Source organism: Jaculus jaculus, chromosome 9 (assembly GCF_020740685.1).
Source record: "Jaculus jaculus isolate mJacJac1 chromosome 9, mJacJac1.mat.Y.cur, whole genome shotgun sequence".
Lineage (NCBI taxonomy): Eukaryota > Metazoa > Chordata > Mammalia > Rodentia > Dipodidae > Jaculus > Jaculus jaculus.
The window spans coordinates 40392560-40411809 of NC_059110.1; the positions used below are offsets into that span (position 1 = coordinate 40392560).

At 39.3% G+C, this 19250-nt stretch overlaps 1 protein-coding gene across 5 annotated transcripts in view; it reads right to left on the reverse strand.

Moving 5' to 3' along the window:
• Positions 1–211: 211 nt before the first annotated feature.
• Positions 212–19250, reverse strand: part of Ncoa7 (nuclear receptor coactivator 7) — a 155013-nt gene continuing 135974 nt past the window's right edge. For 3 of the 5 annotated variants that reach the window (XM_045158354.1, XM_045158355.1, XM_045158353.1), the window contains exons 12-16: positions 16687–16812; positions 15102–15254; positions 4385–4480; positions 3543–3616; positions 212–2257 (exon numbers count right to left, since the gene is read on the reverse strand). In XM_045158354.1, coding sequence (XP_045014289.1) covers positions 2122–2257; positions 3543–3616; positions 4385–4480; positions 15102–15254; positions 16687–16812 — 585 coding nt within the window. In that variant the 3' untranslated portion in view covers positions 212–2121. Of the gene's footprint in view, positions 2258–3542; positions 3617–4384; positions 4481–15101; positions 15255–16686; positions 16813–17787; positions 17953–19250 lie in introns of those variants that run through there. The other 2 variants (XM_045158357.1, XM_045158356.1) reach the window with 2 other exon arrangements.

The following is a 19250-nucleotide window of genomic DNA, read 5'->3' on the forward strand; positions in this document are numbered from 1 at the left end:
CTTTGTTTTAAATATAATGGTAATGGTAATGTTACCGCTTGCCTAACAGACTAAAAACTAGTCTCAATTGTATATGCACTGGGAAACAAACAAACAATAAAATTGGTAAGACTTGTTTTGATGCAATGGCCTGGGACTGAACCTGTAATGTTTATAAGATATGCTCATGCTCAAAAAGTACCCAAGGAATGAATCTTAGGGGAAAACCACACTGACTGCATAAATTCCTTTATTGAAAATGTTGGGATAGCACTGCATTACATATAGTCAATATCCATAAGTGACATTTTTGATTGAACAATACTGGTTTAAATAGAGAACACAGCATCTGGATATGCTCTCACGAGTACAGTATCATGGACTAAACTAGTTAAGAGTGCTCTATTATGCAAAATGACCTTCTTGTTCATTAATAGCATATGGTTACAAATGGCATAAATGGTAAACATAATCATCATGAGACCTTCCTGGTATCTCACCAACTCATCTTTTAATGAGCAGACCAAGACCAAATTACCAATATATTTTTAATCAAGAGTTTTCAAAGAACTTGAGTGACAAGTATCTAGGCTATAGACTTAAAATTTTATAGCATTCATGTAAACTTGCATGAAATGGGAATGTAGTACAATCATCTGACAGGAGGCCACTGGACAATTTGTTTACTTACAAAGAATCTGAAGAAGGATAATACTTTAAAGAAGAGATTTGAAGAACTATGCTTTTTAAAAATCAGATATGCAAATTTAATTTGCTATTAATTTTCCTGTCAAAGTTCACTAGGGAAATAATTTGTGATAGACTACTTTTCAACTTTGGCTATTATTAAATTTTTTTCCATTAGTCTTTGGCTTTCATAAAAAATCTGGTAATTAATATTAAGTTTTTAACAAGGTTTTCTTATTCTCAATAAAAGATACTTTATGATGTGAAAAGGAGTTGATATTTTAAAAAATAGATATTCTTTTTTCTTTCAGTTTTGGTATGAATACAATTCTTTGCATTTTTCCTCAAAAGTCAAGAAACCAAGAGAAGTGGTCCAATTTGACATTGTTTTGACTTGAAAAATCATAAATTAAAGACTCAGTCCCTTTTAAAACAGAGGCCTACTCATTAATGTAAACACTTGGAAGTTATTTAGGAAAAAAAAAGTTAAGAAAACTCAGGCTTTCTTATTAACATACATGGTTTTATAAGAAGCAAGACATTTTTTCTTTCAAAAGAAGGATTTGTTCCACGTCTATGTTCATAAGTGTTTTCATTTGCTATAAATATCAACTTATGACAGAGAGAGATGGTATACACTCGTATACTCTGCTTTCACAAACACACTTAGGATAAGTTAGTATACCTTCTTTATGACTAAATAAAAAGCTGGTCTATAGTGAACAAATTAATGAACATTGGTAATGAGCTTTGAAAATTCATACACATATATATAAACGTGTGTGTGTGTGTGTGTGTGTGTGTGTGTGTACACTGCTGAAGACCTATTACCTTGGGCAATCAGGACAAAAAAGTTCAATATAAAACTATACAAATCAAAGAAATTATTCTTCAAATATAGCACAAAATTTATACATTTATTTCCAGATTTGACACATTAAAAGAAAATGCAACACATATGAGACAAATACTAGAAATAATAAATAGATTTTTAAAAAATCATATATTCCCTTTAAGTGCTATGTCCTTTCAATTCTAAATTGGACAACTTTCCATGGCAAACAAGAGCTGTACATTTGGTAATGAAAATTATGCTGATAAATACACAAGGCATGTAGATATTTCCACAGTATCTTTTTTTCCACAGTTACCAAAAATAAAATTGCATTCAACTCATACATTTATAAACACTCTAGTTCCTCACTGCATGGATTTGGAAGAAGTGGAAATATAAAGTCTGTCAATAATCTGAACTTCAGATCTTTCTTCAGCGTCTGCCCTCCACAAGAACTTTTCAGGATCTTTCTGCAGTGTGATGAAGTGTTGAGATGATGGCAGAAAGAAAGCACTGTGGTAGAATGAGGCAGCCTGGGATGTGGCTTATCTTCCAGACAATTGTAAGAGGACTGATCTAACCCAGTCTTTTTCATCTTATATTGTAAGGCAGCCTGAATGTCACTCGAATGTCCATACCTCTAGGTCCTGAACTATGAAGTCTTCCTTTTTGGAAAGAATATCATTATTAAAAGTGCTGCAAGAGTTGCTTCGTCCATGGTATAAGTCAGCGTCTAGCCACAAACCAAATCGTCCTCTGAAAACAGGTACAGAAAAAAAGGTAAATATGGGCTAGAGAGATGGCTTAGCAGTTAAGGTACTTGCCTAAAAAGTCAAATGACCCAGGTTCAATTCTCCAGGACCCACATAAGCCAGATGCACAAGGGGGCACATGCATCTGGAGTTTGCAGTGGCTGGAGGCCCTGGCACATCCATTCTCTCTTTACCTGCCCCACCTCTCATAAATAAAAAATAAAATAAAACAATAAAAGTTTAAGTTTAGGGCTGGAGAGATTGCTTAGTAGTTAAGATGCATGCCTGTGAAGCCTAAGGACCCAGGTTCAATTCTCCCAAACCCACATAAGCCTGATGCACAGGGTGGTACGTGTGTCTAGAGTTCATTGACAGTGCCTAGAAGCCCTGGCACACCCATTCTCTCCTTCCCTCCCTCTCTCTCTCTCTCTTCCTCTATCTCTCCCTCTCTCTGACTCTAATAAATAAATAAAAATAGATAATTTTTTTAAAAGGCTTAAGTTTTAAAAAGGTACATACAATAATACCTTAATACATACCACACTTTCTATCTTTCCTTACCCAGTTTTCTTTTCTTTTTTAAAATATATTTTATTTATTTATTTATTTGAGACAGAGAAAGAGGTAGAGGGGGAGGGAGAGAAAGAGAGAGAGCACACCAGGTCCTCCAGCCATTGCAAAGAAACTCTAGATGAATGTGCCCCCTTGTGCATCTGGCTTATGTGGGTCCTGGGGAAGTAAACCAGGATCCTTTGGCTTTGCGGGTGAACACCTAACCGCTAAGCCATGTCTCCAGCCCTATTTTCTTTATGCCACAGAGAGGAGTCTAAACTGCTGACAAAATGAAAAAGCAGTCATTTGGTTTCTCTTAAAAAAGACAAATGGTATGATTCTCTTAGGCACATGAATAAATAATTTTATCTGTGCTTCTTAGACCAGTTAAAATAACTGACACTGGGCTGGAGAGATGGCTTGGTGGTTGAGATGTTTCCTGTGAAGTCTAAGGACTCATGTTTAACTCTCATTGGCCCACACAAGCCAGATGAACAGTGATGCAAGCACACAAGGTCACACATGCGCACAAGGGGGCACATGCATCTGGAGTTCCATTGCAGTGGCTGGAGGCCCTACAGCACCAATTCTCTCTCTCTCCCCCCACTCTTCCATAATAAAGGCCAGTCTGTTGGGCTTGCCTCAACAAACAAATAAACAAGCAGAAAACTGACACCAAGATTTTAATTACTTGGATCAAAACAGGTCAAGCAACAAAATAACAACAAAAACCTTACCCTCCACCACCAAGTTCTAAAGAACTTATGTCTCCATTGATAAAATAGGAGTTTTCACCACTCCACTTAAAGACCTAGGGATTAAAACACAAAACAGAAAAGAAATTTGACTCTGGAGAATGAGTAGGGAGGAAGATCTTTGCACTGTAGTATGTAAGGTGTGAAGGTTTATACTGATTGTCAGTTTAACAGAATCTAAAATTTAACAGGACCCAGCCTGTGGGCATGCCTGTGAAAAATTCTCTAGATAAGGTTAGCTGAGGTGGCAAGACCCATTGTGACTGCAGGCAGCACGACTCCATGGGATGGAGTCCTGAACTGTATCAGAAGAAGAGGGCTGGCTGAGCACGAGCAGTCATGGCTGCTCTTCACTGTGGACTGAATGCGGCAGCTGGCTCATGCCTCTGCTGCCAGGCCTTCCCTGCCATGATGGATCGTCACCTTAGACTGGCAGTGAAATAAATTCTTCCTTCCTTAAACTGCTTCTGGTCAGGTATTTGGTCACATTGATCAAATGTAACTGGTGCCTAAAGGAAACACACATCTGACTAAGGAAGCTCCTGGCTGCCAGACCTAGCCTGTAACTCAGTGAGATAACCACAGTGAAATGGTAAAGACCTTTCCATGACATGCCAGCTCTGAGCTTCCCTCTGTAACTCAAACTGAGCAGTTCCCAAGGCATGACCCAGAGCAGTCTGTGTGCTACAGTCATGGAGTCATGGCTCTGACCAGTTAGTTCCAATGGGGTTATGGGCCAGCTACCGGCCCAGCATTTGAGTACCCCACCCATCCCTGATGATTATTTGACATTGGGAAAACAGGTACATCACCTATACAAATACCTTGAAATTGGGGCTAAATGTATACAGAAATGTTTCTCCGGTGCCATAATAGTGGTCGCTGAACTTGAAGGGATGAGTTGCATATGCTCCAAAAATCTATGAAAGAAAACAGTAATGTTACCTATGGGCAAAACTAAATCTCCCAAAGAAAAACACTTTGAAACATTTTGACACAATCTTGTTTTAAGATCTCATTATACCTCTTTCAGAAAAGGTTGCTACTAAATTGGAACTCAAGTAAAAACAAGACAAAAAGAAAATATCAAACAAAGCAATAAACAAAATATTGCCAGCTCTAACTGGAGCCCATGTGGCCAGGCTTCCTGCTGTGAGGAAACTCTATCAGAGGCCATCTGTTAAAGACCAACAAACTGTCTCAATTTTAAAACACTGCTGAAGTCCAGTAGAGAGACAAACTGCCCTTTCAAGATGTTACAAACATGTGTCTTGTACACAGAAATGATAGGATACAATCACATCTCTAACTTTATTTATTTATTTAGAATTTTTGAGACAGGGTCTCACACTATATCCACCTTGGCCTGGAACTCACTATGTACCCAAAACTAGCCCCAAACTCACAGCAATTCTTGTGTCTTAGCCTCCTGATATTATAGCACGAGTACACATGGAATCATGGCTGGATGTTTCTCCAGGGGAAACAAATTCTCCTCCCTTTTGATTTGTAATGATGAGTTAGCCACTTTTGTCAAAACTTTAACACAGGGCTAGAGAGATGGCTCAGTGGTTAAAGGCGCTTGCTTGCAAATCCTGGTCTTCTGAGTTGGATTCTAGTACACATGTAAAGCCAGATGCATAAAGGCACATGCATATGGGGTTTGTATTTTTCTCTCTCCTTTCAAATAAACAAGTAAATAAACAAATGAGTATTAAAAGAAATAAAAAACCTTTAATATGACTCAACAATATACTCAATTTCAAGTAACTTTTAAGAAAATAGTGGCTCCAAAATATTGTGGGATTTAAATGTGATCAAGATATATTTAAATTAATGATTCTTGGTTCTTGTTGGGAGGGGGAAGGAGACCCACATTCACAAGGAGCCATGTTGCCAGTGAGGCAGTATGGCTACTGCCTCAGCTTCCTTCCCTGTTCAGGGCCTGGAAAGTATGTGCCAGGTGAGAATCCACAGGGGTAAGCACACATAGTTTGAAAATGTCACTCAGTGATTCATGTATCTTGCACTCCAGATCCCACATAAGACACAGTGCTTTTCTGGAGGTTATCTGAAAAATGTCTCAATTTTTAAAAAATATTTTAATTGGATCAAAATCACTACGTACTCTTCTTCGCCAATTCTACTTAAAGTACCACATGTTAGAGCTGCTAAGAACAAGAAAAACAAAATTATAATGAAGTATGCAATATTCTTTTCCCTTCTTCAAGAGCACTTTCAACCAAATATGCAATATGTTCATACTGTAAAGTACACAATAACAAAAATGATTGTCTAAAAAAGAGCACTTTCAGGCTAAAGAGATGGCTTAGCAGTTAAGCGCTTGCCTGTGAAGCCTAGGGACCCTGTTTGAGGCTCGATTCCCTAGGACCCATGTTAGCCAGATGTATGTGGGGGGGCACACATCTGGAGTTTGTCCACAGTGGCTGGAGGCCCTGGCACCCCCATTCTTTCTCTCTCTCTCACTATCTGCCTCCTCCTCTCTGTCTGTCATTCTCAAATAAATAAATAAAAATAAACAAAAAAAATTTTAAAGAGAACTATCAATGAAACCATTAAAATACAACAGATAGGCATCTACTTTTTTCAAAAGGCATGATGCTAAACCATGAGCAAAAATGACACGGGAAACCTTTCCTTTGACATGTGTGTAGAGGGGGAGCACATGTGCACATGTGCATGTGGAGGCCAGAGGTTGACATTGAGTATCTTCCTCAACTGCTTTCAACCTTAGTTTTTAAGACAGGGGCTCTCACTGAACCTGGAGTTCACTGATTCAGCTAGAGGATAGACTATCTAGCCAACATACCCTAGGGAATCCTCCTCTTTCTCCTCCCCAGTACTGATCTTACAAAGCAAGCACTTTATCAAATGAGCCATATCTCCAGCCCTACCAAATGGAAACCCTTCAACAGAAGAAAAGTGGGTCCCTTCCAGATTAAAATAGGGAAAGACTTTCATACTCTTGCTTTTTATAGATTCTAAGTATTACACACACACACACACACACACACACACACACTTAGCAACCATGGAAATCCATTTAAGATCTAAGACTGGGAATTACTTTTAGGGCTATTTGTTAAATCTGCTGCCTTAGGATTATGCTAGAAAATGTCTATGGCCTTTTTCCAATGAATTTACCCAGGAAAAAAGGTTCATAAAGCAGTATTTGTATACTGGTAATATTTGACTTACAATGTATAAGAATGTAATATGCTTAGCAATAATAGAACAAAGAAATCCATACGAATAAACTAGAAATAATAAAATATAGGTTAATATAACATAAGTCTATAAAAGTATAATAGCTCTCCTTTTCTGGTTCAACTTTTTTGTGGTGTTAAGGATAGAAGCCAGGACCTTGCCCATACTAGGAAAGCACCCTATCACTGAACTACATTCCCAGCCCCACTTATCCCCTTTTTATTTTGAGGTTAGGTCTTACATTATGTTACTTGTGATCCTTCATTGTCCTAAGGAACTGGGATTATGGCCTGTTCCACATGCCTGGTTCTCAAGTACTTTAGTAAACATAAACTATAAAACAGTAATCTTAATTTATTTTGGGGTTTTAAAGTATATGTGCATTGTATAAATAATAGGTAACAGTACCACAAAAAGTGGGAAGGTGAAATACAGACATATAGGAGTAACATTTTTATACATCATTTAAGTTAAATTTGTATAAATCATGCTTTATTAATGGCTGATGGTTATTCTGTTATTTTTAGCAATTCCTTGTATTGTGAATTAGCCTCCAGTCTGGTTCAATTACAGTTAGATCCCTTTGCAGGGATAGTTTCTTTGGCCAGTCTAAGAAGTTGATTCTGACTCCAAGGATATTCTGTATATGTAATTGTTACAGTCAGGTTCACATTGCTGGTAGAAATCATGCAACCAAGAGGAGCTTCTGGGAAAAAACTTTATTTTGTCTTACAGGCTCGAGGGGAAGCTCCACGATGACAGGGGGAAACGATGGCATGAGCAGAGGGTGGACATCACCCCCTGGCCAACATAAGGTGGACAATAGCAACAGGAGGGTGTGCCAAACACTGGCAAAGGGAAACTGGCTATAACACCCATAAGCCCACCCCCAACAATACACTCCCTCCAGGAGGCATTAATTCCCAAATCTACATCAGCTGGGAATCTGGTATTCAGAATGCTTAAGTTTGTGGGGGACATCTGAATCAAACCACCACAGTAATATTTTTAAATAATAACTTAAGCCATCTTTACATAAATTCATATGTATTTTTCTATCTTGTCTCTTTTCCAGGTTCTTACTAGTAAGCTAGATTGTTCACAGTTTACTGGTTTCATGGTCCTACCTACCTCCTAAATGGTTTACCACCAACATGTTCATTGTTTCCTAGATACCCTGGGACTTGAACATCTCTACAGTCCTGTAAAGTAAAGCCTGGGTACAGCTCCATTGCTCCATGTACTATGGCTGCCTCTTCCCCTGGAAAAAACTCTCTAAACTACTGAACTGCAGTATGGGCTACACAGCTATCTGTATTCTCAGAGGAATCATTTTTAGCAGGATGTTGGTCAGCAGCAATAGTCTTTGGTCTTTGTCTCACTTAGTGTATAGCAGTCTGAATGAACTGTGGGCTCTTGAGAGGTGAGAAGTGGGTTGTGTCTCTAATACCAAAGAATTTCATTGTGATTACTGAGATTTATTAGATTTTTTTGAAGAAGCAGTTCTTAGCTTGCTGTATGCCCTTGGGGCAATTTCCAGACACTTGAAAGGAGTGTTGTGTTTTAATTTCTCCAGTCATGGTACTGTCACTGTGGAATGATTTTTCAGCACTCTCATTGTAATAGTTTTATGTTAAAATTTAAGTTACCTTCAGATAAATTATAGATGTTTTCTAGCATGCTTCCACAAACAGCAAAGCCACATTCTTTCCCTGGGGGTAGAGTGCTAATGCCAAAGTGTCTTCAACCAGCACTTGGATCTCTAGGACCCAAGATGCATAAAATTCCATTTCCTGACAAACAGGCAGCTTCAGCTGCAGGCCTCCTCCATGATCACTGCTGACAGAAAGCTTGTGAAACTGTGCTTCATCAGGATCTGCTCAGTGTGGGCCATCCCGTTCCCCAAGTTTGATATCATCAAGAAACAGATAGGCTCCTTTAACCACCAAGCCATTTCCCCAGCCTTCTCATCAGCAAACACACAGAAATCTAATATATTATGTTTTTGTGTGAGGTTGTGTGTCTAGCCATACTTTACCCAAAACATAGCACCCAACTTTCCAAACATTTCATCATCTCTGAGGAATTTCATGTCAAAAAATTTTCTGTGTTATTTTCATTTCTGTCTTGCTTATACCCATTCAGCTTGGGTCATCGATAAACAAAATGTCATCAATCAGGAAATAACTAAAATGAGAACAGCTACTCTCCTCCTGACACTTTTGTTTTTGAAATATTTTATTTATTTTTTTGGGGGGGCAGATGGAGAGAGAGAGAATGTGCATGGCAGGGCCTATAGCCACCACAAATAAATCCAGATGCATGTGCCACCTTGTGTATCTGGCTTATGAGGGTACTGGGGAATTGAACCTGGATCCTTAGGATTTGCAGGAAAAGACATCTCTTCATACTCTTAATACTACAATATAGTCACAGAGCATATTTCAGTAACTTCATCTGGCCCACAATGCTTCCCAAGACTAATTATGACAACATGGTTAAGTTTCTCTTAAAATAATCCCATGTATGTGGCTCATTTAGAGGTGGAAATGTTGTCAATATAAAAATTCTGTGCTTCACTGCAAGGTTCCAAGTAAACACTACAGTGTGAAAAATCTCCCAAATCCAAAACATTTAGAATGCCAACATGGTGCCACAGGTAGAAAAACTGGCACCAAAAAACTGTTTTTCTGGTGATTTTTTTGTTTTGTTTTTTGAGGTAGGGTCTCACTGTATACCAGGCTGACCTGGAATTCACTATGTAGTCTCAGGCTAGTCTTGAACTCATGGCAATACTCCTACCTCTGCCTCTCGAGTGCTGGTATTAAGGTATGCACCTCACCACACCCAATGACTATGTTTCAGGAACATAATTATTAAAACATTATGTGAAGTTACTTCAGGATACACACAGTGTTATGAAGCAATCTTGATCCTATCCCCAAGATGTCCCATATACAAAATCTAAATTTCAAAACACTGCTTATCCTAAGCAGTTTAGATAATAGAGATCAACTTCTCATATTCCTGTATAGAACAGGTACTGATTAGATATGATTAGAAATTGTAAAATTCCTAGAATTTAATGATAATGAAAACACAACTTAGCAAAACATTCAGTACACAATGAAGGCAGTCTTAAGGGGAAAATTCATAGTGCTAAAGGCCTTCATTACAATGACAGAGAAGGCCCAAATTAATAACCTGACTACCTAAAGGCCCTAGAAAAACAAGAAGAATCCAACCCAAAGAGATCCAGACAGAAAGATATAAGCAATATTAAAGTAGAAATTAATGAATTGGAAACTAAGAAAACCATTTCAAAAAAAAATCAATGAAATGAAGAGCTGGTTCTTTGAAAAATATAAACAAGATTGATAAACCCTGTCCAATTTGGTCAAACAAAAAAGGAAAAAAAAAAAGGGAAGTCCCAAATTAACAAAATCAGAAACAAAAAAGGAGAGATCACTACAGACATCAATGAAATTGAAAGAATCATCAGGGCATACTTCCAAAACCTGTACTTCACAAAACTGAATAATTTGGAAGAAAACGGATGAATTCCTAAATACATAACACCTAACAACACTAAACCCAGAGCAGATTAATCTCCTAAAAAAACAGATCACATCCATGAAGATTGAGAAGGTAATCAAAAGCCTTCCTCCCCCAAAAAAGAAAAGTTCAGGACCAGATGACTTCTTAGCCAAATTCTATCAGACCTGCATTGAGTAACTGAAACCAATTCTTCTCAAACTGTTTGGCATAATCAGAAACCAGGGAATCTTCCTCAACTCCTTTTATGAAGCTAGCATCACCCTAATTCCAGAACCAGACAGAGATGCAACAAGAAAACTATAAGCCTATATCCCTAAGGAACTTAGATGCAAAGATCCTGAACAAAACCCTTGCAAACCAAATTCAACAACACATGAAAAGCATTATCCACCTTGACCAAGTAAGCTTTATCCCAAGGATGCAGGGATGGTTCAACATACAGAAAATTAGTCAATGTAATACACCACATAAATAAACTTAACCATAAGAACCACATGATCATCTCAATTGATGCAGAGAAGGCCTTAGACAAAACACAACACCACTTCATGATCAAAACTGGAAAGAACAGCTATGGAGGGTTTATATCTCAACACAAAAAGGCTATTTATAAAGCGCCTAAAGCCCAAACAATCCTTAATGGGGAAAGACTCAAGGAGTTCCAGCTGAAATCAGGAACAAGACAGAAGTGCCCACTCTCCCCAATTCTCTTCAATATAATACTAGACATACTAGCTCAAGCAATAAGACAGGAGAAAGAAATTAAAGGGATCCAATTGGAAAGGAAGAAGTCAAATTAGCACTATTTGCAGATGTCATGATCCTGTATATAAGTGACCTGAAAGTCTCCATCTCCATCTCAAAACTTCTAATGGTGATAAATTCCTTCAGTAAAGTGGCAGGATACAAAATCAGTGCACAAAAATCAGTAGCTTTTCTATATGCAAAGGACAAATATACAGACACAGAAATCAGTGAGGTTATCCCATTTTCAATAACAACAAAAAAATTAAATATCTTGGAATAACACTAATCAAGGGTATGAAAGATCTATATAATGAAAACATAAAAGAACACAGAAAAGAAATCAAGGAGGAGTTGAGAAGATGGAAAGACCTCACATGCTCCTGGATAGGTAGAATTAATATTGTGAAAATGGCAATTCTGGGCTGGAGGGATGGCTTAGTGTTTAAGACATTTATTTGCCTGCAAAGCCAAAGGACCTTGGTTTCATTCCCCAGGACCCACATTAGCCAGATGCACAAAGAGGCACGTGTGTCTGGAGTAGGTCTGCAGTGGCTGGAGGCCCTGGCATGCCCATTCTCCATTCTCTCTCTCTCTCTCCCCCTCTTCCTGTCAAATAAATTAAAATTAAAATATTTTTAAAAAGAAAGAAAATGGCAATTCTACCAAAAGCAATATACAGATTTAATGCAATCACAATAAAAATACCAGCATCATTCTTCACAGAGATTGAAAAAATGATCTAAAATTCATATGGAATGGCAGCAGGCCTCAGATATCCAAATATATTCTCAGGAAAAAAAAAAAAAACTCTGGAAATATCACCATACCTAACCTAAAGCTATATTACAAAGCCATGGTGACAAAAACAGCATGGTACTGGAAAAAAAACAGAAACATAGACCAATGGAACAGAATTAAAGATCCAAACCTTAGGTCAAGTAACTACAGCCTCTTGATCTTTGGCAAAGGTGCCAATAATGTAGATTAGATAAAAGACAGCATCTTCAAAAAATGGTGTTAGACAAATTGGATGACCATATATAGAAAAATGAAACTAGACCCACTCAACTCACCAAACATAAAAATCAAGCCCAAATGGATTAAAGACCTCAATATAAGACCTGAAACTCTTTTCCTATTGGAAGAATAAATAGGAGGCATGCTCCACAATACAGGACTGGCAAAAGACTTATTGAACAAAACTCCAATAGCCCAGGAATTTAAACAAGCACTCAACCAATGGGTTTTCATGAAGCTAAAAAGCTTTTTCACAGACAAACATACCATAAGCAGAACCAATAGATTACCCACTGAATGGGAGAAAAATCTTTGCCAGCTATTCCATTGACAGAAGCTTAATATTTAGAATCTATAAAGAACTCATAAAAATACACAGTAAAAAAGCAAACATCCCACTCCAAAAGTACAGCAGAGAACTGAACAGGGAGTTCTCAGAGGAAGAATTGCAAATGACAAACACACACTTAAGAAAATGTTCAACATCCCTAACTATTAGGGAAATGCAAACTAAAACAACTATGAGATTCCACCTTACCCAGTAAGGATAGCAAACATTAAAAAATAAAATGAAAAATGTTGGTGAGGATGTGGAGAAACAGGAACACTCATTCACTGTAGGTGGGCATGTAAGCTGGTACAACCACTATGGAAATCAATTTGGAGACTACTGAAAAGGATGAATATAGAGTTACCAATGGACCCTGTTATTCTCTTAGTGGGCATTTACCCTAAAAGCTCCACATCTCAGTTCAGAGATATTTGCTCAACCATGTTTATAGCTGCTCAATTCATAATAGCTAAGAGCTGGAATCAACCCAGGTGCCCATTATTGGATGAATGGATAATCAAGATGTGGTATATCAACACAATGGAATTCTACTCAGCAGTAAGAAAAAAAAATGACAAAATGAAATTTGTAGAAAAATGGTTGAACTTGGAACAGATCCTACTAAGTGAATCTACACAATCAAAGAAAGACAATCATCACATGATCCCACTCATCTACAGTTCCTAACCTAGATCAGCCCAAGTAGCTGACATACCTGAACGGCATCTCAAGGCTTGGATAGGGAGGGTAGGGCTTGGGGGAAGGGGAAGGGTGAGGGGGGGGGACGACACAAAACTGAGCCCAAATTGAATTGGTATCATAGAATCTTTCATCTTGGGAGTTAGACTGAAACATTGAATCCTCAAAAGGACCTTATAGGAAGCACCTGAATTGGAGGGCCCTGGAGAGGGTGAGATAAAGCCTAACTTTAAATTTCTCCTAGTTTTTTTTTTTTTTTTTTCTGTCTTTTCCTTTTTTCTTTTCCCTTGGTGCTGATCTATAATTCCCTGTACCAGGAAGTGGTCTACATCCACAAGGAGCTGTTGATTGGAGAGATCTACAAGGTCTCCCAAAGCAAACAAAACAAACTTCTGTCAGAGCACTTGATTACTCAGCAGAGGTTAGTATGGTAAGACCCTACTACAGAAGACACCATATACTGTTGGCATGGACCCTGGAGAGACCTGGTTGGAATCCAGAAGAGAATCAGTCCCCAGATAGCCCATCTAGTGCTAAAAGGGGCTACATGGGCTAATGGGGGAAAGTAGCCAAGATCTGTGCGAGCAACTCAAAGTCTAAGCGACTCAGAAGCAAACAACCAGCTGTGATGCTCACACAAGTGCAATAGTAGCACACAGCTATGGTGCGTAACCAAATGCTCTTGGATTGTCTAATGAATCCACTCAGTGGGAAGGAAACCATATCTGGAACTAGGAAACAAAACAGAATCATATCCACATAACAATTTTGCTTTCCAATGTCAAGCTCCCACTAATCTTTGGCTAATAATAGGGTCTACACCCTTTATATTCTCTCTAAATTAATAATGGTTATCCCATTTAACCAGTGCTAACTTCACTCTCTGTTGGAGATTCGGCTTCTCATTTTCATATGGGTGCTTGACCTGAGGAGATAAACTACCCACCACACTTTACCCTGGTCCCAGCTGAAACCACAGAGGAATTATGGAAATGAGCAAGAGTGCTGCTTTCTTAGTGAACCTGACATTAGCACAAGGGTGAAGGAGATAGACACCGAGGACACTCAACACCTACCAAAACAAAGATCCAGAGGCTACTACGAGCCCGTAACTGAAACAGACTTAAAATGCACCCAACATGGAATTTTGCATAAGAGTGGCCACAAATTGGGACATTATGCACAGAGACATTGCCTCACGCCCATTACTGACTACTGCCTGCACAATGCATGACCCACAATCTCCATGGAGTTGACCTGTAACCTCAATAAGGAGAGCCTCTTTTGAAAGGGTCAGGGATGAGGGAAAGGATGTTACCATCAAGTGTTGTTTACATACTAAGTATGTCCATATATAATAAAAAAATATTTTTTTTAAAGTCCTCAGCATAGGGGCTGGGGAGATTGCTCAGTGATTACAGCCATTTGTTTGCAAAGCCTACAGATCCATGTTCAAATTCCCAGTACCCATGTAAAGCCAGATACACAATGTGGTGCATGTATCTGGAGTATGTGTATATAAATATGTGTGTGTGTGTGTACACACACACATGTATTTGTTTAAAGACCTCATCCAAGGAAAGAAAAACAATGACAAAAGAAAACAATGAAGCAAATTGTGACAAAATCCGGCTGGCTGGGAGTCTGGACAACAGGAGAGTATTGCACAATCTGCTATTTTTTAGGTGTGAAAATCATCACTAAAATGTGTTCAGGACTGAGTGTTGTGCAGCTGGTCGAAGTTTATCTAGCATGTATGTACAAGGCCCTGAGTTCAATTCCCAGCACCCCATAAACATGTGGTGGTGCATCCCTATAATTACAGCACTCAAGAAGTGGAGTAGAGAGGATCTGAAGTTGAAAGTCATTCTTAGCTACATAGTAACTCTGGCTTTGTGCAATTCTGTCTCAAGACAAAGCAAGAAACAAAGCATATTCTTGATAAGAGGAACAGATCTCACCTGGTTATCCATATCTTTGATGACCAGCAGGACAGGACTATCGAGCGATGCTGATTTTCTATAGAGAGTTTTCAAGCTGGTTCCATGTTCTAATGTGCTGTAGGCTAGTCTCCATGGATATCCCTGCACCCTGGCTGGAAGGTGTCGGGCCAGCTGCCAATCCAAGGAAGGAGATGTAAACAGACAGCTCCACCACCAGTCAGTCATGAGTGAGGCAGCTGGAAATAGTGTCTGTGGCTCAAGACTCAAGGTTCATGTACTTCCATGCGGATTCCCTTTGCTTTGGCAAACGTTTGGCAACATGAGCCCGTAAACAGAAGGAAATCCTTGCTGGACAGCGTATCCCTTGGCAAGGATGCTGTCCAGGGCATGCTTCCACCCCTCAGACCTGAAAATGGGCTTTTAATGTCACTGTGTTCATTGGTGGACATGCATGCTGAGAAATTGTTGTTAGGCAATTCGGTGGTAGTGTGCATGTCACTGAAACAAACTAAGCTGGCTACAGTGCACCAGGTCATATATGTGATCATCATAAAGTATCCTTAGACAGTATGCGACTGTTTATTTGAAGGAACACCCAGAGCAAGATGCACAAATCTTTGTTTAAACAATTCACATTTTTCCAGTTGTTCTTTTTAAAACTGTCATAGGTTCAGAGGGACTCTGTCCACTTCATACTGGCATATTTCTTTTTTTTTTTTTTTTTTTGGTTTTTCGAGGTAAGGTCTCATTCTAGCCCAGGCTGACCTGGAATTCACTATGGAGTCTCAGGGTAGCCTTGAACTCACAGCGATCCTCCTACCTCTGCCTCCCGAGTGCTGGGATTAAAGGCGTGCGCCACCACACCTGGCTCATACTGGCATATTTCATATGCATTCAGCTTAAACTTTGCTACCATAAATACCAAAATGTACATGTCTCCAAAAATATTACCAAAGAAGAATGGAGTGACTATGTATCCAGAGTGTTTAAAGTTAGCCCTTCAGTGGCAGCACAAACCCCACCTCTAGAGCTGCTTGGTTAAGTTTCTTGGCTTTCCTTGACTCTATATTTTAAGGTTTCTAAAACTTGGATTCTTAAGCTAACTGATGAAAGAACTAAAAGATATTCCTTAATACACTTTAGATATACACATAGAAAACTATTTCATACAATTCAACTGACAAGTTTTCAGAAAATACAAAGTACACACAGCCAATTATCAAGAAAGGAAAATCTTTCCTGGATGTGGGGGTTTCTCACAAAGTAAGAAAGTATATCTAGCCACAGAACTCTGCAATAATCACCAGAATAAATTTTGATCCACTTTGGGTGCATTAGAACTGTGGTAGAGTACTTTTTTTAAAATCTCAGAAATGATCTTTTTCAAGACTGTAAGAAAGATGCTAATGTCTAACTCTCTCCTTACATTCCCAGGAAGGCCATGGAGAAGCTGCTGTAGCCTTTCAGAAACAGACAGAGATGCCAGCTGTGGATAGGCTGCCAGGTTTCTGCTTTCCTGGCCCAGCTGTCCTTTACCCTGGTAGGGATAAGAAGTCTGACGTAAAGCCTGAATGACCCTGTCCTCACTCCTGGGAGAACTCACCTGTTCAATGTGCATGTTCTCAAGAAGAGCACTGTGGGGCTGCAGGATGGGCAGCCCCTCGTCCTCGTCGTCCTCATAGTAGCTGCACGTGCTCTTCCTGCGCTTCGCCTCCTCAATGGTGATGATCTGAGGCAAGGAGAAGAACAGCCTGGGTGAAGGCTGTGTTTTGCTTTTCATCAAAACTGTCTCAGCCACACAACTGCCTGACAAGGCAGAGAATTGGTAGCAGGAGAGACATGAACAAGACATTGAGGAAATGGCTAATTTTTCAAACCCGAAACAAATGCAGAATTTAAGACACGACAGCTGGAGCTTTTAATATGCATGGTTTAAAGTCATGAGCATTCTAGTTTTGTTACTGCTGATTGCTCAGTCCTTGAGTGAGAACTGCTCATAACCACACACAATTTTACCCTCTAAAAGGCTCTAAATCAGTTCCTTTAGCCAGCATCTAAATTTAAATTGTAAAGGAAATATAATCAAGGGCCCTTCAGTAAGCCTTCTAAAAACAGGGAGCTTGGAAAGATAAGAACAGTTTTTAATCAAGCTTCCTGGTTGTGTACATAGCAACCAAGGCTAATAGAAATAATGAGTGATAACAGTTACCAGGAGCAAAACTAGAAGCAGGAAGCTTTACTCTGAAGCATAACTAGGTAACGACTCTTTGTATAAATTCAGAAATACACAAAACATTCCCTTCTAAACTGAGAGGAACTATACACAACATTTATTATTTAATTATAGCTGAGTTTATGAACTACCAAAGTCCTCACCTTTAATAACAATCAATATTTTATTCCTCTTAAATTCTGGTTCAATCACTGAATAATTATGAAATTTCTAGAAAACTATTACTGGCAAATTCTACAATTTACTAATAGGTACAAAATGAGGATGTGGAACAAAAACTCAAGTATAGGTTTCTGATTTCACCAAAAGGGACAACCACACCATATCCATCTCCGCAACAAACAGAATGACCTGTTCTGGGCGAAATGCCAGCCAGTCTTCCTAACTAGAAGGAAGTTCAAAACACGTTGTGTTGTGGATCACAGAAAGCTCGAGCACCTTTGTTTCTCTCGGGGACACACTCCTGCCTACCTTCACGAAAGGCTCCTGGTCAGGTCTGGCACAGTAGATAATCTGAACATCCAAGGGCAACCTTCTGCCTCGCATGGTGTCTGGAGAGAAGTGTCTGCCGGCTTGGCTGGCTAATGAGGAGCAGGTTTTCTCTCTAGCTGCCTCCAGCCAGCCACTTGCAGCCACACTGAGCTACAACTGTTTTTCAGAAGCTAGCTTCCTGAATGGCCGAGTTTCTGTTTCCCTGTGGAGGGGTTCAACATTTCTACAGGAACATAACCAAATTAGGATACAGAGCTAACAACACTTCCTGTGGGGCAGAGCCTGAGATTGTAAAATGACACTTTCACCTTTGAGACCGGTAGTTTCCTAACAGTACAATATAACTCTATTGTTTGAGGTTTCCCCCTTCTTCTTCTTAATTGCCCTCTGGGTAACTTAGCTTTTCTCTCTTAGTCTTTACAGGGCTTTCTTTTAGCAAGCACCTTCTTTAAAGCTAAACCTGCATTTTAGATATGAGATCAGCTCCCAGCATCAGTTTGCTTGTGGAAGGACAGATGAAAGAAGCCTTTAGTGAGGTAGGCTCACTACATGAGAACAATTTCTACTCCCCACCATGCTCCTTGGGCTTGAGGGACATAAGAGTAGAACATCTGCTTTACATGATGCTGTAAACGATGTCATGTTTCGTGAATTTCAGAAAATAGCTGGCAAAGTCATGTCACTTTCTTAACATTATAGAATTAGTGTTGGGGTCTGATGACCTGATGAGTTCTCCTCAGATCAGATATGAGAGGTTTGAAAGGAAATGCTCATCACCCTTAGATCAATTTTCACCCATCATTCTGTGACTCCAAATCACAGAAGCCTTGCAGTCCTAGGAGACAGCTAGGACACCTCAGTGCTACTTGTATATCCATCCAGGTAGGTTATACAACAGAACAGCACAGGTGAGACATAGGCCCTCAGTTCAGGGCCTAAACACACTGAGGGAGAATCACTGATTCTGTATCATGGAGAAGTCCTTTTTTCAGTATCTGGCACTTGACACCAGCTAACATTCATAATTGCTTTCTGTATGCTGGTGAGTGTCAGGTCCTTTTTTTTTTTTTTTAAGAGAAACTGAGGCTTTTTTGTTGTTGTTTATTTTTATTTATGTATTTGAGAGCAACTGACAGAGAGAAAGAGGCAGATAAATAATAGAGAGAATGGGCACACCAGGGCCTCTAGACACTGCAAACAAACTTCAGATGCATGTGCCCCCTTGTGCATCTAGCTTAACTTGGGTCCTGGGCAATCAACCGGGGTCCTTAGGCTTCACAGGCAAGAGCTTAACCACTAAGCAATTTCTCCAGCCCAGTGTCAGGTCTTTGACAGACACTGGGACACAAAGAAAGCCACAGAAGACACCAGTATAAGCAAACAAATGGCATCTATGTGACATAGAGAAGAAAGCTATAGAGACTCTAAGGACAGTGAGAACT